Source organism: Protopterus annectens, chromosome 1.part0 (assembly GCF_019279795.1).
Source record: "Protopterus annectens isolate FY-2018-M chromosome 1.part0, PAN1.0, whole genome shotgun sequence".
NCBI classification, from domain to species: Eukaryota; Metazoa; Chordata; order Ceratodontiformes; family Protopteridae; genus Protopterus; species Protopterus annectens.
Window position 1 is genome coordinate 1,851,395,939 of NC_056725.1, and position 27,118 is coordinate 1,851,423,056.

At 39.5% G+C, this 27,118-nt stretch overlaps 1 protein-coding gene across 1 annotated transcript in view; it reads left to right on the top strand.

Annotated features, from left to right (window-relative positions):
* The window catches only part of FYB1 (FYN binding protein 1), a 2,052,110-nt gene that overhangs the window by 2,012,511 nt on the left and 12,481 nt on the right, over positions 1 to 27,118 (top strand). Inside the window, exon 20 of the mRNA XM_044069852.1 lies at positions 4,744 to 4,778. Coding sequence (XP_043925787.1) covers positions 4,744 to 4,778 — 35 coding nt within the window. The remainder of the gene's footprint in view (positions 1 to 4,743; positions 4,779 to 27,118) is intronic.

A 27,118-nucleotide genomic window follows, 5' to 3' on the forward strand; every position in this document is an offset into this window, starting at 1 on the left:
TACTAGGAGCCTGTGTCAGTGGAGTTGCTCATTTCTCTACAAAGGAAAGCCCTCCCACTGGCATGCATAATATGAGCAGCACAGACATAACTTAAATAGAAGAGTGTTACTCTACCTCTTCACTTCTTTTTTGATGTATTAATGTGCTCATATCAAGGATGCAACCAATGTTATTAGATGACAGTGACACAGATCTTTTAGCCCTGATTGTACCAGTAATTACCTGGGTTCATCTGTTTTGCCTGGCATCAGAGCCACCTCTCACTGAAATTAGAAATAACCAGACAATGCCAGGTCGCTCTTATCAGGGGAGAGATATGAAGGGGACAGTGCTTTGGAAGTTCCTTCATGTGGAGACCAGGAGAATCACTTTCCGATAAAGCAATTATAGAGGTCAGACAGCACAAAAACACATGTATGCTGCACATAAAGACCAGAATTGTGCATAGTGCATTTTCTATCCTAAACTCACATGACAGAGGATAGATGTTGTTGTGTCTTTTGGCTTTTCCCAGTTAGGGGTCACCACAGCGGAACTCCGGTCCGCTAATGATTGGCAGTTGATTTTTACATGCTGAGTTGCCGACCCTAATGCACAACCTTCAACGAAGGTACGCCCATCTACGCATGTCTCCACAGTAGACGCTCTAGCTGAGAATCGAACGGGATAATGTCTTGCTGTGAGGCGACAACGCTACTGCAGCACCACCACCACGGATTGACAGAGCATAGATGTAATCAACAAAATTAGTACTCCTCAGCATTTATTCATCTTGGAATCCCCACCAAAAATGGGGATGGTGGCATAATGCTAGCGGAGGAATTTAGGGGCATTTAGGAATAGTTATGTAAAAGTAAAACAACTGTCTAATGGATATAAATGAAGTAGCTAACAAGTGGTGTCATAGGCTCTATATGGTGTTTTGAGAACTGGTAACTGTATCACAGCAAGACAAATAATATACAATATGCACCTAGTGGTGGTAATTGCAAATAAGGAAATACCCTGGGCTGATCTCAGTGCAATAGGAAATTAATGTGGGGCCGAAATAAATTATATAACATCAGGAGGAAACTGCATAATGCTTATAAGAGGTCTCATTCTACCTACCTTAAGAGCTCACTTAAGCAAACTAGCAAAGAGCTTAAGAGAACCATTAGTAAGCTCAAAGCTGTATATGAACACTAAAACCAAAAATAACTGCAAATCTTTTTTTAAGTATGTCAGGAAGTTAAAGACTAGCACTCAGTGTTTGTAACTAATCCACAATAATATTATACTCTCTTACTCAAAGGAAATAGCTAATAACCTAGCTAACAAATTCAAAGAAAATGTTACTCCACCCACAATTATAGCTATCCCACAGGTTCCACAATCCCAGCCACCTCCTTTAATTACTACGGAACAAATTCTCCCAGCCCCTTCATAAACTAAGAACACTTCATCCGTGGGTCCTGACAAAATACAAGGCTGCCTGATTATCAGTGTCAAATATTGCCTGTCTGAGCCCTACGTAAACTCTTTAATCTAATCCACTCCACTGGTTATATTCCTGAAGCCTGGGAAACAGCTGCTGTAATGCCATTACACACAACAGACCCTAGTAACTATAGACCCATTAGCCTCATATGTAAAGCTATGGGGCGCATTATCTCAGACTTTACTAATCTGGTCATTGAAAATCTCTTAACCTTGGCCCTCATCAATTTGGCTTTATAAAAGGAAAATTCTGCCTATTAAATCTCATTAATTCCTTTTAAAAAGTATTTGAAGCAGTAGATAGTAAATATGCAGTGCATACAGCCTAAACAGACCTGGCCAAGACGTATGACACGATTCCCTCTGTAAGCATTATTGAGAGACTTGTAAATCTTAATATAAATCCTTATATTGTGCTAACCAGTTGTCTGACAGAATCCATGTGGTTAGAGTAGCAAGTGCCACTTCTGAAAGCAAAACAGATACCAGTGGTATTTCACAGGGCTCAGTTTTGGGCTTTCTCATACTTGGCATTTATTTCTCAGACTTTCAGGCCAGCACTTCTGGCCTGTGGTTAACTAAGTTTACAGGTGACTGTAAATTGGGTATTTTTATTGGATCTTCAACTGATTCATAATTGCTCCAATGTAAAAAATGTAGCATAGTTCATTTTGGTAAACAAAATAGTTTCACTTACTGTATAGGACATGCTCCCCTCCAATCAGACACTGTTTTAAGATATCTATGTACTCTTGTTTTTAATTCTTTATCATTTGACCATCATGCCTCCTCAGTAGTTCAGAAAATCTTTTATCTGATCTATTTAATTTTCAAAGGCATCTGCACTAAATCCACAGAAGTCTTAAGTCCCCTTTACTCATATCTTATCAGACCCATTACTGAATATAATATACCTTGAGTGACCTCAGATATTCATAAATAAAAAGATCAACAGCCTCAAAAATCTTAGTTATTGGGAGAGACTGGCAGCCCTTTCTTTGTACTCCATTTCTTACAGACCCATCCATGGAGATCTATATCTAACCTTTTGAGCCATGAAAGATCCAACCCTATTTGATCCTGCTACTCCTTCGCATGACTAATGGTATATCAAATACTCGATTAAAGGAACTAAACCTTCCACAGCAGATAAATAGGACACACTAGTGTGACAGATTCTTATCCCAACATATCCCTCACCTCTGGAACAAACTTCTACTACATGTCAAGTAGAATAGCACTCTTGCCCACCTGCAAGGTAAACCTAGATAATTGGATGGGCAGCCTCTAATTCTCTTTCTCTTTTCTTGGCCTCATTGAGGCCAGATGGAAATTCTAAATAGGGTTTTTTAACTAGGCTTGAAATGGCCTAGTACTTCCCTATAAACTTATGAATAATGACCACTATATAAGATGTAGAAATTACTGTACTATGTAAATGTAGATCTACAGCACCATAAGAGTCTTAATTTTATAGGTCAGGTCCCTTCCCCAAGAGGGAACATTTATTCATATGGAAATTTTATGTACTCTGATTTTGGACCCTCTGCTATGATTTTTGATGGTCTCCTGCCATGAATCTGAAAGCTGAGATGGTGTGAAGTATGATGGATGGATAGGTTGGTGATACACATTTAATGTTACCAATGATGTACTGATGATAAATAAAAATATCTATATTCAGCCTCACATGAACATTTTTATTACATCCCTTTATCAATTTCTTTTGACAGAAGGTTATATAGTAGGAAACATGCTGCTCACCATACCCCTCATACATAGGGTGTCACTCTCCATCACTCATCTCACTTTTCTTCTTCCATCATTGTATTTATCTAGTCTGATCAGCTTTACTTTCTGCTTTCTTGCCTATACTTTTCTCCTGTTTGATTTCACAAACAAGTGTCAACACACGTACATATCCACACACAGACTGACAAGTGTGCACACACAAAAACACACACTGACACGCATATATGTGTTTATAGGTGTGTGTGTGTGTGTGTGTGTGTGTGTGTGTGTGTGTGTGTGTGTGTGTGTGTGTGTGTGTGCGTGTGTGTGTGTGTGTGTGTGTGCGTGTGTGTGTGTATGTGCGTGTGTGTGTGTATGTGCGTGTGTGTGTGTGTGCATGTGTGTAGCAAATATACATGCATATGCATTTATGTTTAATTATTTATTTAATTCCCACCACCCTTTCCATGCCATTATACCACAACCTGTATGTCATGGCATGGCCCATGATGAACTTTGTGCAGTATCAGGGTGCTCTGACATACCTTTTGGCAAAAAATTCAACATGCTGTTCTAAGTCACCAATCTGGCTGGTGGGTTCTTAACTAAAACTGAATTAATTGCACCACAGTGGATGTTGCATAGCATGTCTGTTGAGTACTTTGTTCAGTTAATCAGTCAAGAAAATAATGTGAGGTTAGCCCTGATGCCTTGTCTATCATATAAAGACATATTTGTTAATCAGATAGGGTGGCCCTGTGGATAGCAGGGTCACCTCACAGCAAGAGGTTCCCAGTTCAATTATTGGCTGGAGTGCCTTCTGTGTGGAGTCTGAATGTCCTCCTTGTGTTCGCATGGGTTTACTCCAGGTGCTCCAGTTTCCTTACACATTCCAAATAGACATGCAGTAGGTGGATTGGACTTTCCTACACTGGCCATAGGTGTGAGTGTGCTTGCGAGTATGTGGTGTGGCAGAATTATTGCAGAAGGGGTAGCCACCCGGTAGTGTAAACTCTGGTTCTAGGTGACTTTCACTGTTGAAGTGACACCCCGACCTGATGTGCAGAAAGAATGGGAAAAGGGATGCTGGATGGATGGCTGGATGGATGGATTGATAGTATTGTTGGGATACCATCACATATCCAATCTACCAGTATCTTATGAAGTTATGTTAGTTCATATGTGTAAGAATGGAAAGCCCTATTTATATACGTTAGGCCACTATAATATCCAGCAAAGCATACATAGCCTGCTACCATGCTATGAAGGAGTTTGGTTTAAGAGACATGCTTATTGTTCTTATGTCATGTGACTGTACTATCATATTGCACTCAGGCACAGAACTTTAGTGTAGAATTATTTGGTCTGCACAAGTTCAATTGATTTAAATATTGTAAAATGAACCACTTTTCACAGTTTGTTGTTAAAATTATGCCAAAACAGCATTTTACTTCAAAGAAATCCATCTCTGATAGTAAATCCTTTATTTTATAAGCACTAAATTAAACTGATCTCTCCTTTGTAATTTACAGAGATTCCGGAGAAATTTATGATGACGTTGCAGAAGGTATGTCATCTTTCTTTGTTTTTAAATGCATTTAAATAATAAATCCTGTACGTGCTTAAGACCAGCAATTAACTACAGGTTTATTATGGCTTGCAATATATATATGCACATGTATTTAATACATACTCAGACATTACCCTTCTGCAGCAAGCTTCTCACTCGTGACAGCCAAGAGGTTCTGTAACTGCCTGACTCTCCAGTAAAACATGACTTTGATCTAAATAATGATAAATAGGATGGTCACTGTTTTATGTTACACTGAGTAAATGTACCCTGAATGCACACAGATCATGTTAGTGGCTTGATGTCATTAATATGCACAAAGTTTGCCTCATCATTGACAAACTTGTAATGCAGTTTAGTCCTAACCCCATTTGTTAACGGTCCTTACAGCAGACACATTCTTTGAGCACCAAGTAATTCCTAAGTTAAAAACAGATGGCATGCGAAAGCAGTCATTCTTACCACTCTTCAAGGGCTGCTTTGCAATAACTAAACAAAAAAGTGGAAAACCAACAAAGTTATAGCCATAAAAGCTAATCTGATTATTAAGTACAGTTTTATGCTGTAATAGCATTAAACTGCTTTAGAATATTGGTGATGCTGATATCTCATATCGTGGGATACTACGGAAGAAAAGAATGTGAGGTAGTGCTGGTGTTTACTCATGGAATATGGTATAGTCACACCACTGAAGCTATTGTGCTCACATTCTGTCATTGTTTTCCATATGCCCACACTGGAAGGCCTGTCTAAAGCATCTGTCCATGCTCTGGCTGTTGTAATAAAATGAAATGTCCTCAGCCTGTTACTGCCATCAGTGTCAACATCATTTTGTCAGTTTCACAAATGGCCTGTCCTTCAAGTACAAATGTCCAGGCCACCAGGACAAGATATTTTCACTTCCCTGAACTGAGTTCTTGAAACCTTATTTACTGAATTTCATAATAAATATATTTTGATTGATAAAAAAAAACATTCAACACTAGCTGGGAAGAATCCTGCAGCTGTTCAGCAAAAAGTAGTTCAAGCTTCAGGTTTAGTAGAATAGATGGCTTCCAGTAATTTAGAAGAAAAAATATGGACTGTATCAATTCAACGTAATAAAAGGGTGGAAAAACAGAATACAAAATACAAATATTGATAGATTTATTAAATGCATTAATAAATTGCCTTTCAAACTGTTGTTAGACTATATAATCTTTTACAATTTAGGTTTTAAGCTTAGGATTTACAACTGTATTACTTAATTAATCATGTAACCTGAGTGACATATCGACAGCTTCTGTGTGTTTTTCAGATGTTTCTGAAGACGTCCTAATGGAATGAGGACAATGGTGCTAAAAAAGTTCAATAAATATTTTTTCTTGCTTGACATTGTTCCGTGTGCACTTCAGGTTTTGGTTATTTTCTTAGAGACGTGTTGGAGAACTCTTTGAAGGTTTTTGATAATTTTGGACCCTGTAGCATGTATTTGCAAGATGTATTCCAATCAAATGGAATTCCAAATGGAACTACAGAAGATGTCACTCCCAATACAGTGGATGATTTATCACTGTTGGTATAACGGTTACAGCAATTGGTAATGGGCATTAACAATGGTATTTTGAAACCTCAAGAACAGGCAGTCTAAAGTGGGACCAATGGTCTGAACAGAGAAAAAATAGGACTGAGGGAATTCTAGTCTCTGTTTATAATCTGCACCAATTAGTTTTAAAGGTCAGGATTCATAATTGTATTGCTTAAGTAATCATGTGACTTGAGTGATTTACAGACAGCTTGTTTTGTGCTTTTTAAATGTTTCTGAAGAAGTCCTAATGAAATGAGGAAGAAAAGTACTATAACAGTTCAATAAATATATTTTCCTACGGTGACTATGTTTATTGTGTACTTTGGGTTATAGTAAGATACGAGCAATATAAATGTTTTTAGTGCCTTTAGTTTTATGTATAGGTCAGTCATATTTTTATCAACCAGAGGAGAAACTGTGGACAATAATTAATAAAGAGATAAATGAATTTATCTAGGAGGGGAAGAAGGGAAGAGTTAAGTGGGAGAAGTTGATCTTTCCAATAGGACAAGGTGGTTTAGGATTACCTGATTTAAATGGATATTAAGAGCTACACAATCAAAGCTCATATACATAATACAAGCAGAAGGTTATAATTCAAAATGGAAATAGAGGATGATGAAGCAGTGGCAAGTTCAAGAAATAAGGAGAGAGCGAGATTTAGGGGAGTAATAACAACCATACAGAGTATTTTATTCAATTTATATACATAAAGTTTCAGAAAGTATTCTAAGAACTAAACCAACATGGGAATGCAGAAAGGAGATTCTTCCAATAGGGATAACTGCAAATAGTGTTACAGAAAATAGGCAGGAGGCAGCTGTAATTAACTAGAGAAAACTAGCAAAGGAACAAGGGTAATGTGAGCAAATAACTAGAGAGGGAAATGTGACGAGGCCAAGAAGAAATCTGGATTGCTGGTCAGGGACTGCCTTCCTTACCAAGGACTGATAGCTCAGTACAGGCAAAGTGAAAGGGAGTCCTAAGTGAAAAATTTGCTCTGGTAGAGCTTTTAGTCAAATCTACAATAGAAGCTGCGGTTACAAAGGGATATTTAGTAGTTACAGGGTTTCATTCTGACCTCTGGCCATTAGCTAGGCTTAAAATTGCCCATCAGGGCAGTTAGCCTAGTATTCACCTATGAACCTATTTAAGCTTGTACATGCATAACTTCTTGATATGTTATTTTGAGATAAAATTGAATAACTATAAGAATCAATCAGAGCAGGTTACAAAAGACTGGGAAGAGAGACTGGAAAAGCAATTTACGTGAAAATAATGGGAGGACATATGTATGGTTCCCAGATGTGCAACAAAGTTCTGAAGGTTTATCATTTTGCTTGGAAGTGCTTGCATAGGTATTTTACACCCATGGTTACTTCAAAGATTTTTTCTTCCAGTAGATAGCAAATGTTGGAGGTATGATGGGGAAGAAACAGGTAACTGGGAGCATGTTTTTGGGAGTGTAAATGAATTGGAAAATTTTAAAAATTCTCTACACAGCACTCTGTCAAAAATGTTGGGAAAGCAAATGGCTGTAACTAAGGAAATGATTTTTTGAGCTAGGACACCAAATCTGAATTGTCTAGATGTAGTATGTCCTTATTAAGTTTAATATTGTTGACTGCCAAAAAAAGCAAGACTAGAATATGGAAATCAAAGTCACTGTATTAGAAGTGTTGACTATTGGAAAAGTGATTAAAGAACTGGAAGAGAGATCTTTACAAAAGGGAAGGATCCAATTACATAGAAATAATTGGAATTTGTGGGAATAATACATACAGAATAATGTTCAGGAGGAGGAATGAGGATTAAGGGAAGGCAGCAATTCAGCAACTTATGTGATGTTGGGAAAGAAAATATATCTTATGCATAATATTTGTAACTGGAAACAACATAATTGTGTTTTTTGTTCTTTTTTATTAATGTATATGTGCCTATATCTTATCTGATAATTTAATAAATGTTTTAATGAACTTAGTTTAAATAGCATTCTGAGAGCAACATAATAAAATATTTAAAGAATTAAAAAAATGTTTAACAACTCAACCCAATACCCTTATACTGGGGGACTTTAACTACCCCTCCATTAACTGGGTAAATTACAAAATTACTCATGTACCAACACACTTGCTCAAAGTTTTCTGGAATTTATTAATTCCAATCCCCTGGACTAACTCATTCTTACCCCCACTAGGGGCAGAAACATCCTTGAACTGGTCATTACTAACATGGGTGACCGTTGCTCTACACCATTAATCAACTCCTCCCTAGTCAGATCTGACCACAAGCTAATCACTATGGATATCCACATCCCACCCTCACCCCCTCTAAAGGAAACCACCGTAAAAACTTCTCCAAAGCCAATTTTGGACTTCTAAAAACAGAGGTGGCTAATTTCATGACACTTGTGCAAATGGAAAATAGGTGCACGACTGCTGAATCATATACCAATGCACTGTATGAGCACATACACAAGTGCATGGAACAGACCATGCCAAACAGAACCAAGGCATTCTCCTCCAAAAAAAGGGAAGCCAATCTGGTGGTTCCCCATCATAAAAAACTCTACAACAGAAGGAAAAGACTGTTGCAGAAAAGGGTGAAGTCCCAAGACTGGAAAAACTCCTTTGTTAGCCTCGGCAAAAAACTGAGATCCATCATCAAATCTCTAAAGCTAGCTATGAAAACAAAATTGCTGCAGATTCTAAAGACAACTACAAGGCATTCTATAGTTATGTCAAGAATCTACACGGCAATACTCAGATCTGCTCTGAGTTACAGCACAATGGTAATACATGTACAGAATCAACTGATATTGTCAACATATTGGCTCACAGGTTCAGTGTGAACTTTACCCCCTTTTCACCCCCTAAAAGACCTATCACAATACCTGAGGAATGCCAAGTCCCTATTATCATGGCTATACAGGTAAAAAACTGCACTGTCTAAAGCCAAGCTTCCATAGGACCTGATAATATCCCTGGCTGTGTTCTACGTGAATTACAAAGTGAACTGGCAACACACCTGAGTACCCTGTTCAATCACAGCCTCATTTCAGGCTTTGTTCCTACCGAATGGCAAACTGCTATGGTCATCCCACTCCACAAAGAAGGAGCAACTACAAACCCTGTGACTACCGCCCCATTAGCCTGATGAGTCTGATATGTAAGGCTATGGAGCGCATCATCATGGACCTTATAAATAAGGACATAGGGAATCTCCAAACTCTGGACCCCATGCAGTATGGGTTTGTGAAAGGTAGATCATGCCTGCTCAACCTGATAGACTTCTTCGAGTCTGTCACCAGAACCATGGAGGAGGGCAAGGTAGTTCACACAGCCTACCTAGATCTTGCCAAGGTCTTCGACACCATCCCTCACTCAGGAATCATAGATAGACTCACTAAACTAGGCATAAATCGGTTTACTATTAAAATCCTGACATAGCATTGTACGCCTATGAACTATTCAAACTACAGATGTCCTAATAGTTCATGTGTGTGCAAGCTACATAATCAAATGATATATTTGTGAATGTACTGTGCATTTGTAAATATGACCGTTCGAAGGGATATACAAGGGTCATGGTACAGTGTGGTTAGGGAAACACATCCCTTTTCTCACTGTAGTACAATCTCGGAGTTGGACTATATAGTTGGGGGGTGTGGGGAGGTGCAGGGGGCTTGCCCCTCTGCATAAACAATATGTTAGCTGTAGTAGTTAGGTAGTTATGGCAAGGGTGGCGTTGCTGTTAATTGCCGTAAAATGTCATATTCGACATTTTCGACATTAACAGCTGATTTTCGATGTTAGAACCATTCAGGAAAGTGTACTTTCAGTCTTCTAGTTCACAGATTAGTACCTGTTCATAGATTTATAGGTTGGCACTAAGCTAACTGCCCTAGGGCCTATACAAGCCTAGCCATAACAATTCCCTGGATATTTCTTCCCACAATATTTACTTCCTTGGACCCCTGTCTAGCAGGGTGACTGATGTGATCCCCGGGGGGAATTGCCTCTCTCCCATCCAATCGTCAAGGTTCCTTTTGAAGAGGGCCAAGGAGGCACTCTGCTTGACATGTATGGGCAGTCTATTCCAGAGTATGGGGAGTCTCTGGGTCAGGAACCTATCCCTCCAGCATGTTTTGTTCATTATGATGACAAGGTTTAGATCTCTGGAGCATGTGGCTCTGAGAAATTGGGATTTCTTTAAGTGGAGCATGTCCAACAACTCAGGGTTTGACATGGCCTTGTATGTTAAGCAGAGATTGCCTCTAAGTAGACAATATGCCACAGAGTATAGCTGGAGTATTTTTAGACTGTCATCATAGGGCATCTGCTTTTGGCTTGTGATTCATTTAGCGAGGTATTTCTGTGGCCTTTCCAGCAGATGCAGATGCATTGTGAGGTACATACCAAACAGGTCATTGTACTCTATAATGGGTCTAATGAGGGATGAGTACAGTGGGACAATAACCTTTTTTCTGGATGAAAAGCCCTTAGTGATGAGGTGTGGCACATAGGAGGATATCCTGAGTGTTGTGGCAATGTGGTTATCGAAGGTGAGACCACTGTCCACCTGTGTCCCTAAGTCTCTCATCCCACTTTCAGTGTTTAGTGTACTGTCACCTATGTGGTAATTCATGGGTACACGATTTTTCCCAAAGGGTATAACTATACATTTCTTGGCATTAAGCATGAGCCCATGGCTCAGGCACCAAGCATCTGTTTCTGTAAGGCCCTTTTGTAGAATATCCACATCATTTGGGGATTCAATAATGGTTCCCAGTTTGCAGTCATCTGCAAACTTTGTTAGCCAGAGTCCCTTAGTGTTGGCCTGTACTTCAGAGAAGTAGATGCCAAACAAGAGCGGTCCCAGGACTGAACCCTGAGGTACTCCACTTGTCACTTGTCGAGCTGGATTTGGAGTTAGCTACTTTTACAGTCTGGGTTCTGTCAGTAAGCCAGTTGGCAACCCATCGAGTGACGTAGGGATTTATGCCCAGCTTAGTAAGTTTATCTATGATTCCAGAGTGGGGGATGGTTTTGAAGGCCTTGGCGAGGTCCAGATAGGCTGTGTGGACTGCCTTACCCTCGTCCACAGCTCTGGAGACTGATTCAAAGAAGTCAGTCAGGTTCAGGAGACAAGATTGGCCCTTCACGAACCCAAACTGGGTTGGGTCCAATGTCTGAAGGTTGACAATGTCTTTGTTCATAACTTCCATGATAACGCGTTCCATGCCCTTGCAGATCAGGCTCGTCAGACTCATTGGACGGTAGTTCCTGGGATCCAAGGTGGATCCCCCCTTGTGGAGTGGGATAACTGTAGCTGTTTTATTGTGACTTTCAATATTATAATAGTACACCCATAAACCCCTATGTAATAAGATGGGTTGCCAACTGGCCCACACTGTGAAAGTAGCAGACTCCAAATCTAACTACCAACCAGTTACAAGTGGTGTCCCACAGGGATTGGTCCTAGGTCCTCTCCTGTTTGGCATCTACTTCTCTGAAGTTCAAGCCAACACAAAGGGACTCTGGCTGACCAAGTTCACAGATGATTGCAAACTGGGAGCCATTATTGATTCTGCAACTGATGTAGACATTCTACAAAAAGGCCTCACTGACACCAATGACTGGTGCCAGAACCATGGCCTTAAGCTCAATGCCAAAAAGTGCACTGTCATTCCCTTTGGGAAAAATTCAGTGCCCATGAACTACCACATAGGTGATAGTCCGCTAAACAACGAAGGTGTAATAAGAGACCTGGGGACACAGGTTGACAGCAACCTCTCCTTTGATAACCACATTGCCACTGTAGTCAGAAAGTCCTTCTATGTGGCACATCTCATTACAAAAGGTTTCTCATCCAGGAAGAAAGAGGTCATAATCCCTCTCTACTCATCCCTCATTAGACCTATTATGGAATACAATGCCCCATTTGGTATGATCTCACTAGACACCTACAACAGTTGGAAAGGCCACAAAAATACCTCACTAAGAGGATCTTAGGCCTTAGACACATGCCCTATACTGACAGACTCAAAAATTCTCCAGCTATACTTTGTCCCTTATCGCCTACTTAGAGGCGATCTCTGCCTGACCTACAAAGCCATGTCTGACCCAAAGCTGCTAGATATGCTACACCTAAAGAAATCCCATCCCTCCATGCCACATGCTACAGGGACCTTAACGTCATTACCACAATAAATAGAACATGCTGGAGGGACAGGTTCCTAATCCAGAGACTTCCCATACTCTGGAACAAACTTCCCAATCACGTCAAGCAGACCACTTCACCTGCTCTCTTTAAGAGAAATCTTGATGAGTGGGTTGGCAATAGGAAGTTCACCCCGGGCATCACTTCAGTGGCCTTGCTTGACAGGGGCACTGGGAATTAATTTGGGCGGCATGATACCAGGGAATCTTCTTGGGCTAGGCTTATATAGACTCCAGGGCAGTTAGCCTAGTACACACCTATGAACCTATGAACAAATCAAATATATTTTAAATGCCAAAAGCTAAATTAAGTACGTTATCTCAAAATAACATATCAAGAAGTTATGCATGTACAAGGCTAAATAGGTTCATAGGTGAATACTAGGCTAACTGCCCTAATAGGCCACTTTAAGCCTAGCTAATGGCCAGAGGTCAGAATGAAACCCTGTAACTTGTGTCTATGAGCCAAAGATCTTAACCATTATGCCAATCCAACCTAGAAAGAGAATCATCTGGCTTTGAACCCTGTTTCACCTGTACTGTGACCAGAAAGTTCACTGCTCTTACACCCTGTGCCACAGAGAAAGCTATACATTGTTTAATACAATATTGAAATTTACATATAATCCAAAAGTTTATATCTTACACAAGGGACTTTTATAAAAATTGGTTGTAACAATAACCTCAAGTTGATGAGCACGACAATACTTCAAAATAAAAAAGTCATGTGAAGTAAAGAAAAAGAAAGTCACATGTAATAATCATTTAATCCTGGAGAAATTAGTGCTCCCAAAAGAACAGTCTTCTCTATTTGGTAAAACTTCTTGCCAGCCTAATTTACTGGAACCCAGATTTGTTAGTCAGTTGTTGCCCTTAAACTTAAAATATGCAGTGGTATATTTCAGAGTGGGTTTGTCTGGGGCATTGCTAGTATTTTTACACTGGATGTCACTGAGTTGTTTAGATACTCATGCTTTGAGCATCCTTGACATTTTACACATAGAAGGGTATGCAAGAATAGACTACTAAATAAATGACCCATTCACTGTAACAAGGTTTTAATTGTTATACTTCAAATATTTTACTAGTAGCAGTTGAAGAAAAAAAATCTTTGTTTTCAGCATGTATTAGCAAATAAGCAATTTTCCACAAAGAGAACCACAGTTAATCTTTCCCCTGTCAAACTCATTTGAATATATTCATGGAAATTCTTCTTCCTGCTATTTAAAGTAAATTGCCTGGGAGGCTTTGCCCTTGAGAAAAAAATACTCTTCCCTGATCAGGTAAAAATTGCTCCAGATAACTGTCAGTCTCTATAATGGATCAGTACTTATTAAGACACTGGAACCAACAGGAAAGCTTAGAATTAATTATAAATACATTTTATTTAGACTAGACACTGGTGACAGTAAAATGTGATGTTTACACAGACATTTAAAGCACTAGGTCCAAAAGTCAATAACTGTTTTAAAATGAGGTCTAAGTAAAGAAATAGCACAATCTTGATTGTGTCCAAGGGAAAAAAAGTCTATAGTTGGTAATTTTGATTTTAGTGGTGGACATTGTCCCAGTATGATGAGTTTTAATAATGGTGAAGTAAGTTTTAGTATACATCTATTTTGAGTTGGTATCCAGTTGAAACCTTTTAATCGGTCACAATAGTGAGTGTTTGGGGGTGCCTGCATGAAAAAGCTGTATATTTTATTTTCATTTGTTTGCAACCTATGTACATTCAAACTAGAGTGGAGGGCTATTAAAGGTAAACCATGCTCAAATGTAGGGATGAGAACACCCCTTTCTGTAGCACAATTGGCTAGACAGATAAAATAGTGTTTATCAATTTAGAATAATTTAAGTTCTACTTTACCATCTTGACATCCTAAATGCATGCAACACACCACACTAAGCCCACATGCTTGAATCTTGTAACCTGGACAAGCACACAAAAGAAACAGTGTTTTTGTAGAGGGGTAAGCCCCTTGCACCTCCCACATCACCTGCTACTTATATATTCCAACTCTGAGATCACTCTACAGTGGTTAAGAATAAACTTCCTAATCCCCACTGTTTACAGTCTTGCATAGTTCAGGTTCTGGCAAAAAGAAAACTGTTCTGTTTCTTTTTTCTGGTTCAAGGTTACAACTTTTAAGCATGTGAGCTTGCTCTTGTTGTAACCTGGAACTATCTTAGGCATGGTGTGGTCAAAATAAAGTACAATGTAAATGCTCAGTTATAGTACTGATCAGAAATTTCCTGTCTAATGAATTACTTAAAGGAAATAAAAATTATTTTTACTGACTTTGGCTGTTTAAACTTATCATATTCACATAGATCCTGCTGTGTTACCAGCTGGGCATGCTCCAGGGAAAGTTCTCATAGATATGAGAAGTAGACTAAATGAGCTGTATCATGCGGAGAAAATTGGAGTGATTAAGGAACATATTAATCTTAAGACATGATAAAAGAAAAAGTGGTTCAGGCACACCACAATGAGCAACATTTCACAAGAGCATTGGTGATTCAATATAGCCATGCTACACAGGAAATTAAGGGCTTGATTAAGAATAATTGGAAAATGTTAAAATTTAATCAAGACATTGTGCAAAAAATAAGTGAGAGCCCTAAATTTGTTTTTTAAGATGGGTACCAATTTAAAAAAAAGTTTTTGAGAGAAACAGGAATGAGATAAAACATCAGGGTGATTTTGGAACTACAAAATGTGGAAGATCATGTGGGTACTGTAAATACATTATTGGTAAGGAACAAATAATGTTGGACAATAATGTGAAGAATGTTATACATTTTAGGAGGGGCAACTGTATGACTAAGGGTATAGTTTACTTGGCTTTATGTAAAGATTGCCCTAGTTTTTATGTGGGGAAATCTGAAAGAGCACTGGTAAAGCGTATTTATGAACACATTTATAACATTAGGAGGAAGAGTCTGAATAATGCCCTTTATAGTCAACTCTCTGCACAGCCTAGTCATACTGGATTTCTTTTTGGAATTTTGGAACAGGTCTGTGTGGACCCTAGGGGGGTGACTGGGAGAATTGGCTCAGGTGTAGGGAAACCTACTGGCAGGTGAAGCTTAATGCAACTAACCCCCCAAGTCTGAATGACCATATTTCTATTAAGCCATATTTAATAAAGAAGGCTAGAAAAATTTAATATTGGTATATTTTGTACACTTACATCAATATTTCATTAATGTGTTATGTTTTTTTAAGAAATTGTACTATTTTTACATAGAAAAAATGTGAATTACTTTTTACATTTCCAAGTATGTAGTGATTGAGTTCATATAACTTTAAGACAATTTGGTGCCTTTTTTGAGAAACAGGATATTTAAATGGCTGTAATTGTATGTGTTTTTATTCACTTGATAAAGCCCTGTATTGTGTCAGGGCGAAAGCGCTTGTGTGGAATTTTACTGCAATAAATTAACTGTGAGTTGTTTTCTGGTGTGCCTGAACCGCTTTTTCTTTTATTAGTTACCATTTGTGGTTACCTTCTGCTGTTTTTGTGCTTTACATCTTAGGAAATGACTCAATGATATGCTTACTTTTAGGTCATATAAAATTCCTACTTATACAGGTATACACAATCTTTTTCATTTTAAAGAAAGACAGCAATATCCTATTTGTACAACCAATGAAGTTGTGTCGTACTTGTCAAAAACTAAGTATTTTCCTTCCTTGATTAAAAAAAACAGAAAATTTGACAAATAAAGCTTGATGAGGAACAAAGAGAGTTTTGAAATTTCTGTTCTGGTGTTTCATCAGCAGCAGATGTGTTTTAGAGAACAGTTAAACAGATCACATAGTCATTTGATGGTATTCTTAATAGAGCTTATGTCAAGCTAATGACTGGTAGACAAGGCAGAGCATGATGTCAGACTGAATTATTGAAAGTACTAAGGCACAACAACTTAAATTTGAATAAAAGTTAACATTTGAGTAAAAGAACTGAGATATATGAGTCATGTCTTAATATTCGAAACCCTGAAATCACACCCTGAAAAAGTAAGTGCATTAGTACAAAAACCTCCTCCTGAAGACAAACTTTCATAAGATTTCTTGGAATGATGTAGTATTTTTGAAGATTATTCTGAATATTTTATATGTAAGACTTCAATTAAGAAAATTATTAGAACATGATATGTGTGGAACTGGAATATAGACTAAGTAAAGAGTTTTGAAATGCTTAAATATTGTGCAAATGAAGCACATTAAAATATTCTGATGCAAACAAGTCAGTAACATAACTAGCAAATGCCAGCCAGATCTGTACTGCTGCAGTGATTCTGAAAGAAGGAAGATAAACTAGTTACTTATGCATCTACAGTCTTTGTAAAATCTAGCAAAATGTGTGCTCAGATAGAAAAATCATGCTTCTAAAAGAATACATCAGTGAAAAGTTCTATGAATATGTCTATGAGAAAATAGTGCAGGTTTAAACAGGTCATGGAATCTTACAGAGTATATTTAAACCTCTGTTGTAAATGGCACCTCCAAGATTGCAGAGACTATTACTGAGACAAAGCAACTGTGACCTAATTGAGAAGTATATGCCATGAAAAGGGATTTATGTAGGAAATATGCTGAGTGATAAGATTTGCTTGGTGAGGAATTGGAAGCAAACTGTATAGTGTCACAGCTGTCTGTGACTGAAAGAAGCAAAAGGAGTTACAGCAATGTACAAAGAATAATCATAACATGAAAATGCTTTGAGATGTAGCCATGAAAGGTTTGTCAGAACAAAATCTGATATAAAAGAAAAAGTACAGATTATACATTATTTTAAAAGAAGAAACAAGCTACATGCAAGGTTTAAAACATATACAATAATAGATCCTAATCACTGCAGTAAGAAATGTTGGCAAGAATATATGAATCAGATTTAGTAACTGTGAAAAAAAGATTGGCCAAAAATTTCTCTGCAAGCTATGCAAGAAATCTGAGACTGCTCGGTGTACAATGCATATCATAACAACAAACTAAGTAATTAATTAAAAAATAAATTAACCTTTGTTCAGTCTATGAAGACAATGAAGTAAGGCAGGAATGTTTCATAAATGCATGTAATTTATCTGTGCTGGTTATTATTTGAGGTACCCTGGGGGGTCATGATGTTAACATATGTGATTACTATCCTTTAAGGATATCTATTTAAGGCACAAGATTCCTGATGTGATAATATGAATTCAGGATTCACAGTTTGCACCCACAAAGAGCAGACCTATGTTTTGCATGAAAATTGGGAGTTTTGGTAGAAATTTTCTAATGTGGTACCTGTAGTAACTGCTCAGTCATAGTCACATGGTAAAATTCAGAAGCTAGTTCAAACTGTGAAAAATCTTAAGGAAGCAAGTATACATCATTAACAGTTCTTGTTACACAGATGTACACTTAATTTTGCTGGAATATAGGAATAGTACCTTGCAAAATGTAACTCTTTCACCAGCTCAACTATTAATAGATAGTAGATTATAAAATGTATAATACCCAACCTTTCCTCCTTGCTTCAACTTGAAGTTAAAAATAGAAGAATTGAAGTTAAAGATAGACTGAATGAAAAACGGTCTAAACAAAAATACTTCTAAAATGACAGCAAGACTGCTATATTCTTTGAAAAAGGGAACAGAATGAGTCAAAATAATGTTCCACAGAGAAGCAGCCAGAAGAAACTGTTGAGCAATGTTAGTAGTCTAGACTTTTTTGATGTCGTACTAAGAATGGAAAGTTAAGAAGAAGTCAGAGACATTTGTTCAAAATGAATGTGCTCTCTTATTGTTTGATATAACTTCCAAAAGAGTTCTTGGTCTTTATATTGTTTAGTACTTCTCTGTGAAACAAACCTTCAGTTTTCAGGGAAGCTGTTCATCCTTGATCATCATGCTTTTACTACCTGAAGAGTATGAGCTAGAAGCCAGCAGCAGCAAGATTGTGGATTACAGTCCCATGCAAGACCAAGAGATCAATTACAGGTTAAAAATCTTCCTGAGGGCAACTGAAGTCTCATTTTTAGAAGTATTCAAGGTTCATTCCACAAACAAGAATGGGATATTTGTAGATGGGGCAGTCCATAAACTGCTATTTGGTTCTGAAATTAATCTAAAGAAATAAAAAACTTGCAGTAGGCTTGCATGTTTGCAAACTAAGAAAAGAAAAAAAAAACATTTCCGCAAGCTTAAGAATACACATCTCGTGTCCTGTTTGGCAGACTATGGGCAAAGATCTGTTAGAGCTATGAATTTTTTTAATGATACAGAGAAACCTGGACATTCCATTACAGCATATACTAAAATCTTAAATCTATACTTGTATTTTCACAGACCCCAAAAAGAAGTGTAGAATAGCCCTGTTGACACACACACATGGATATATATATGTGTGTGTATGTGTATGTGTGTGTGTGTGTGTGTGTGTATATATATATATATATATATATATATATATATATATATATATATATATATATATATATATATATATATATATATATATATATATATATATATATGTACACATATATACAAAAAGAAAAATACATGGTTTACTACTGAAACATTGAGTGCTATTACATTGGGGGAACAATATACAGATGCAATCACACCAAGAGCTGGAAAAACTGGGGATGAAAACATTATTAAAACTTGAACATCAAAACTCCTGAAGGGTGTGGAACCAGGAACAAGCATTATCATGGGTCCATCAGGGGGCGTATCTGCCTATTCAACATCAGGTGATTAATGGCACAAGCAAGGAGGATGAACATGTCCATTTCGGTGGAGGTCATTTGCGCTTGGATGCACCCTCAGAGCTGACCCCTGATAAGGGCCAGAACATACTGAGGCATTGTCCTCAGGGAGGTAAGGGCTGTGGCTGTATATCTCACAGAGGCATTGATGATATGCCAGCATAGCTCACTGCATGCCATTCCCTGTGATGGGAGGGATGCATGAAGAAGTGGGTCATTAGGAAGAAGACATAACATTGGCAGCAGAAAGGCACCACAACAGGATGCCACAATCTCTTCAGTGATCCAGAGGGTGGGTCAGGGTTAATCTGGGTAGGCTAGCTGGGTTCAAAACACCTAGTGAATAAGGACAAGCACTGGGCCTACTGATTGTCAGCTGCATGGGCCAAAAATGCTTCTGAAAACATTTATTAAAATTCCTAATGCATTAAATTATGTACTGGAATATTTAAATGGTACAAAAAATTACTGTTCCTCACAAAAAAAACATAACAATAACCGTAACAGGTTATTAAGTTATTTAATATATTGTGATAGCACTTGTTAATTTGCATGAGCCTATACTTTTGTCTAGGTCTACATTTAAATGAATTACTAAGGAATACTTGATCATTTTAATGTTTAAGACCCAGGTTGCTTGGTTATAAGAAGAAAAGTCCGTGAACATCTGCTTTATTTGCAACCAAGAAAAGTAAACGCTAGGAGTCTAAACATGAAACTGTACTCATTGCAAACATTCCTAACCCTAGAAAATGCTGACATCTGTGCAGTCACAGAAACCTGTTTCAAAGCTTTAGAGAGCACCCCAGCCTTACCTGGTTACTCATCCTATCATACATTCAAACCCAAAACTGTGAGCAATAAAGCCAAAGGAGGTGGAGTTTCAATTTACATTAAAGACATACACACCTCCAGGCTGGTTAAACAGTATGATGCACAGAAGACACTCTAGGTGCAGTTAACCACCTGGCACTCAAATCTGACTTAAGATGCCCAATCCGCCTATTCATCAAGATTCAACCCTTTACCATGATACTGGGTGACTTTAACTTCCCAAATATAGACTGGAAGAACTACTCATGCCAGAACACAAATGCCCAGATTCCTTGATTTTGTCAATGCAAATGCCTTGGAACAGCTAGTCAATACCCCCCACAAGGGGTGACAATATCTTGGACTTGGTATTAACCAACATGAGTAACCACTGCAGCATCCCTATAGTATCATCCTTCTTGGTAAGATCCGACCACAAAGCGGTCACTTTCGAAGTCACCATTTCTCCCAACCCCTCTCTAGCTAGGATTAGACATAAAAACCTCTCCAAAGCTGATTACAGGTTCATAGGTTCATAGGTAGGTACTAGCCTATTGGCCCTGGGGCCTATACAAGCCCAGCCAAAAAGGTACCCTGGCTTTTGCCACCCCAAAAAATTTTTTTCCTGTGCCACTGTCGAGCAGAGCCACAGAGGTGATCCCCAGGCTGAATTTCCTCTTTTCCATCCAATCATCAAGATTTTTCTTGAAGAGTGCTAATGAAGAGCTTTGTTTGATATAGATAGGTAGTTTATTCCAGAGTATGGGAAGTCTCTGGGACAGGAATCTATCCCTCCAGCATGTTCTGTTTATTGTGGTGACAAGGTTTAAGTCCCTAGAGCATGTAGCTCGGAGGGATTGGGATTTCTTTAAGTGGAGCATGTCCAACAGCTCTGAGTTTGACATAGCTTTGTATGTTAGGCAGAGATCACCTCTGAGTAGGCGATATGCGATGGAGTAAAGCTGGAGTTTTCTGAGACTGTCTGCGTAGGGCATCTGTGTGAGGCCAGTAATCCTCTTCATGAGGTATTTCTGTGGCCTTTCCAGTTGTTGTAGATGTCTTGTGAGGTACATACCAAAAGGGGCACTGCACTCTATAATGGGTCTAATGAGTGATGAGAAGAGGGGAACAACGACCTCCTTTTTTCTGGCTGAGAAACCTTTTGTGATGAGGTGTGCCACATAGAAGGATTTCCTAACTACTATGGTGATGTGATTATCAAAGGAGAGACTACTGCCCACCTGCGTCCCAAGGTCTCTTATCACACGTTCGGTGTTAAGTATACTACCACCTATGTTGTAGTTCATGGGTACATTGTTTTTACCAAAGGGGATGACAATGCACTTTTTGGCATTGAGGTTGAGGCCATGCCTTTGACACCAGGCATTTGTCTCAGTGAGGCCCTTTTGTAGGATGTCCACACCGTTAGGAGTTTCGATTATGGCTCCTAGTTTGCAGTCAATTGCAAACTTCATTAGCCAAAGACCTTCTGTGTTAGCCTGTACTTCAGAGAAATAGATACTAAACAGGAGATGACCTAGGACTGAACCCTGTGGTACTCCACTTGTCACTGGTCTGAAGTCGGATTTGGAGTCTGCTACTTTCACAGTGTGGGTTCTGTCAGTGAGCCAGTTGGCAACCCATCTTGTGACATAGGGTTTTATACCTAGTTTAGTGAGTTTATCTATAATTCCAGAGTGAGGAATGGTGTCAAAAGCCTTGGCAAGATCTAGATAGGCTGTATGAACCACCTTACCCTTGTCTACGGCTTTGGTGACTGCTTCAAAGAAGTCTATCAGATTTAGGAGACATGATCTGCCTTTTACAAACCCGAACTGGGTGGGGTCCAGAGTTTGGAGATTACCAATGTCTTTGTTTATAAGTTCCATGATGATACATTCCATGGCCTTGCAGACCAGGCTCGTCAGGCTAATGGGGCAGTAGTTCCCAGGGTCTGTGGTGGTTCCGCCCTTGTGGAGTGGGATAACCTTCACTGTGCGCCATTCAGCAGGCACAAAGCCTGAGGTGAGGTTATGATCGAACATGGTACTTAGGGGGGTGCCAATTCGTTCTGTAGTTCATGTAGAATGCAGCGTGGGATGTTGTCTGGTCCCATGGATGCTGTGTTCTTGGCTTTGGAGAGTGTGGTTTTTACCTGTGCAGCCATGATTACAGGAACTTTGCATTCTTCCGGTATAGAGATGAGGTCTTTAGTGGGTGAGAGGGGGGTAAAGTTAGCACTGAACCTATCTGCCAGGATGTTGGCAATATCAGTTGGGTCTGTATATTTAGTGACATTGTGCTGTAACTCAGAGCAGATCTGAGTGTTGCCATTGAGATTCTTGACATAGCTATAGAATGCTTTGTGGTTGTCTTTAGAATCAGTGGCAATTTTGTTTTCGTAACTAGCTTTGGAGGATTTTATCATGGATCTCAGCTTCTTAATGAGGCTGACCAGGGAGCTCCTCCATTGATGGGATTTTACTCTCTTTTGCGACAGTTTCTTCCTTCTGTTGCACAGTTTGTTTATGGCACGGGAACACCAAATTTGCTTCCTTTTTTGGAGGATAGCATCTTGGTTCTGTTTGGGGTAGCACAATCCATGCACTCATGTAAGTGCAATTGTGTAGGATTCAGTAGTTGTAACTGTATTGTCCATCTGCATGGGTGTCATGAAGTTCACCACTTCTGTCTTAAGAAGCATGAAGTTGGCTTTGGAGAAATTTTTTACCATGGTTTCCTTAATGGGGGGGGGGGGTCAGGATGTGGATATCTAGGGTAATTAGCTTATGGTCGGATCGGACCAATGAGGCGTTGGCTTCAGGTGTGGAACATCAGTCACTCATGTTGGTAATGACTAGATCTAGGATATTGTTGCCCCTGGTGGGGGTGTGGATAAGTTGATCCAGGGCATTGGAGTTTATGAATTCCAGAAAGCGTTGAGCGAAGGAGTTGGTACATGAGTAGTTTTCCCAATTAAAGGTGGGGTAGTTGAAATCGCCCATTATTAGGGTGTTTGGATGAACCCTAATATTTTCCAGTACATCAAAAAAAGAGGAGTGGGAATCTGGGGCATGGTGGGGGATCTGTAGCAAGCTACAATTTGGATTGCAGTTTTGCCCAGAGTTAGTTGCACTTGGATAACCTCGGCTGCATTATGCTGAGCAACTAGCCTGGAGGTGTGGATACCCTTAATGAATATGGACACACCTCCGCTTTTGGTGTTCCGGTCCAGGTTACATGGCCGAAAAGTGTGGTATGAGTTATAGCCTGGTAGTGCAGGGGTGCTCTCTGGAGCCTTGAAACAGGTCTCAGTCACTGCACAGATATCAATGTTCTCCATTTTAAGGAGTGCTACGAGTGAGTGCATTTTGAGATTTAGACTTCTAGCATTGAGTAGCATCGCCCTCAGTTTTTGCTTGCCTGTTCCTGTTACGGTGGTGTATTTGTCATTTGAACCATGTCTAAAAAAGGCACTATAGGGGCGGCAAGAATCTTAGCCAATATCAGGAATCCCAGGGGTGACAGGTGCAGGCCATCTCTGGCAAAGCATCGTGGTCTGTCGACCATGTCATCCCAGGCAGACAGATACTGGATCACTTTAGAATGGCACCAGAAGCTTAGCCAATTGTTGAAGTCAATCATTTTGTCCTTGTACTGCGGCATCATTCTGAGTGATGGCAGAATGCTACTCAGGGCTAGGGTCATACCTGCCTGGGCTACAAGATCGAAGAGCTCTTCCATGTCTCTTTTCATGTAGTCCAGGGAGGTACATCTCAGGTCATCCACACCAACATGGATAATGACAGAGTCATATTTGTACTTGTTGTGGAGTGACCCTGAGTGCGTGGGTTATGTGGCAGATCCCGGCAACCGACAGGCAGCTGACAGTAACCTTCTCCTTGTTTAGCCTGGTGAGTGGGACATCAGTGTGCCTGACTATAGAGTCACCTATGACTAGTGTGTTGGGTACGTTGTTTTGCCTAACTGGCTGTGGTTGAGTGGCACACTGAGTCTGCGGGCTATGTGTCATTTGGTTTGTGTTGGGGGGTGGAGGTTGCTTGCATTTCTGCTTTGGAGGTCTCTGTTGCTTGAGCAGATTATTATTGAGAGCCTCCTCAAATGTTTTTGCATTTTTATGTGTGGATTTTGGTGGTGTAGATTTAGTGAGACTATGTGATGAGTGTCGTGTGGTGCAAGTGTTTACCTTCTCCTCTTGACTGTCAAGTTCAGTCTTGATTGGAGAGAGCTTTACCTCCAGTTTGGCTAGATAAGTGCATCTTTCACAGGTTGTAGTGTTGGGTGGTAGGAGGTGAGGGTTTTCTGTGTACATGAGGCAATTTCTACATTGCCCCAAGATGCCCAGATTCATCAGATAAACAGGAGAGAACACTGGGAGCTGACTCTTGGACATGCCTGAATAAAAAACTATTTTCCTCTAGATAAGTGAGGAAAGTGAGTACCAAAACTGTTTTCCTCTAGGTAATGAGGAAGGTTGAGTGCTGTAGTAATTAGTAGGTTATTTAGTGCTTACAAGTTCTGAACAAGTGCTGATCACGAATAAGCAAATTCAAGTGCTAAAACTAAGAATCTGTATCTGGACTGAACTAGTTACAGGAAAGGGGGGAAACAAGTGCAAATGCGGGCTTTTAAATCAGAAAGTTGAGAGAGATGGAAAAACTGCCCAAACGGCCAATAACTACAATTTCTGGACCAGAAACACTCTTTATGTGGTAGATAGGTTACCTAGTGCTTACCACTCCCACTGATAAGCTAGAAGGCTTCCCTCCAACACAGAAAGCTTGGGGGGGCTCAGAAGCTTACATACAGTCCTGGATACAGCAAATCTGAATTTGGATTACACTAGTTACAGGAAAGATATATATATATATATATATATATATATATGTATATATATATATATATATATATATGTATATATATATATAAAAGTAGCTAAAACAGCAGTAAAAACAATTCAAATGCAGTGCAAGCTAGCACACTTGAGTATGTAGCAATGTTAGACCAAACAGTTTAAAAAATGCAATTAAATTAAAAATGACTAAAAACAAGTGCAGAAGGAGTCTATTAGGTAGAATGAGGTAAAGAGATGGGACTGGGAGGAGTGTCCCAGATCAAATCCACAGTGGGGGTGGGCAACTGCAAAAGCCTCCAAATTTAAACAACAACACAGGAATAGGGAGGGTGGATATGGGAAAACCAACACCTTCAGCAGAGATCTGAAAAACTATACAGTTAAGCAAAAATAACACTGCATAACTCTGAAATCAGCCAGCAATGATATAAAATTAGTCAAACAACAATTACCGGTACACAACTCTGAAGTGCCAAAAAATATACTCAGCTCTGTATATCTCCAGATAGTTAGAAAAGCACTCTGTCAGGACACAGGAAGGCTCTAACAATGATATGCAGACTTTTACTAAGAGGGTCTAATTTTATGCAAGTAATCCTTGAGATAGTCAGATAACACACAGGATGTAAAACCAGTTATGCCAACTTAAGACACAGAGAAATAGGGGGAGGGGGGAAACACTTTCAGCAGAGATCTGAAAAACTATACAGTGAAGCAAAAATAACAGTGCACAACTCTGAAATTAGCCAGCAATTATATAAAATTAGTCAAACAACAATTACCAGTACACAACTCTGAAGTGCCAGAAAAATATACTCAGCTCTGTATATCTTCAGATAGTTTGAAGAGCACTCTGTCAGGACACAGGAAGGCTCCAGCCTCCTGAGAGATGGTATAAACAGCTTCACCTCCCCTCCCCCTCTGTAGAAACTGGCACAGATATCCAAAACTACACCAAAGCACTATATGAGCATTTATATAGATACATGAAATCAGGAATACCCTACAGGGCTAAATCATCCTCTGCATGCAAAAATAAACCTGTCTGGTGGACATCTGCAATAAATAAACTCTATAACAAAAGGAAACAATTGCTGTCCAAGACCAAGAAGGAGCAGGTGCCCAATCCTCCAAAGCAAACTTGGAGTCCTAACTGGCCACATCTACTAGAGACAACCATAAGGCCGTCTTCACATATGTCCGCAACCTCAAAGGAAGCATGCAGATCTGTTCAGAACTGGTGGTCAAATACCGTAGATATAGCAAACTTGGTGGCTGACAGATTCAGCAAAAACATTACCCCTCTGTCTCCCATCAGTAAATCAGGACATCCCCAGTACCTGCTCCCTTCCCCTTATAACTAAGGAACAGGTCATCACTACTCTCTCAAAGGCACAAAATACAGCCTCCATAGGACTCGATAACATCCCAGGCTGCATCCTACGTGAACTCAGGCAGGAATCTGCAGCACAGTTAGGCACCCTATTCAACCAAAGCCTGAGTACTGGCTTCATCCCAGCTGAGTGGAGGACAGCTACTGTCATCGCTTTACACAAAGGTGGAGTGTCCACCAATCTGGGAAATTATAGATCCATCAGCCCAACTAGCCTGATCTGCAAGGTCATGGATGGATTATCATGGACCTCATTAACAAGGACATTGGCAACCTCCAAACACTTGATCCTACACAGTTTGGCTTCATCAAGGGGAGGTCATGTCTGCTAAATCTGGTTGACTTCTTTGAGACAGTCACCAAAGCCATGGACGAGGGAAGGACAGTGCACACCGCCTACCTTGACCTGGCCAAAGCCTTTGACACTATTCCCCACTCGGGCATAACAGATAAACTCTCTCAACTAGGCATCAATCCATATGCTACCAGATGGGTAGCAAACTGGCTTACTGATAGATCCAGTGTAATAAAAGTAGGGGAATCCATCTGAAGCAGTAGACCTGTAACAAGTGGCATACTCCAGGGTTCGGTCTTGGGGCCTCTGTTACTTGGGATATACTTTTCTGAGGTGCAGGCCAAAATCAGTGGGCTATGGCTGACCAGGTTTGCAGATGACTGCAAGCTGGGTGCTGTCATCAATTCCCCT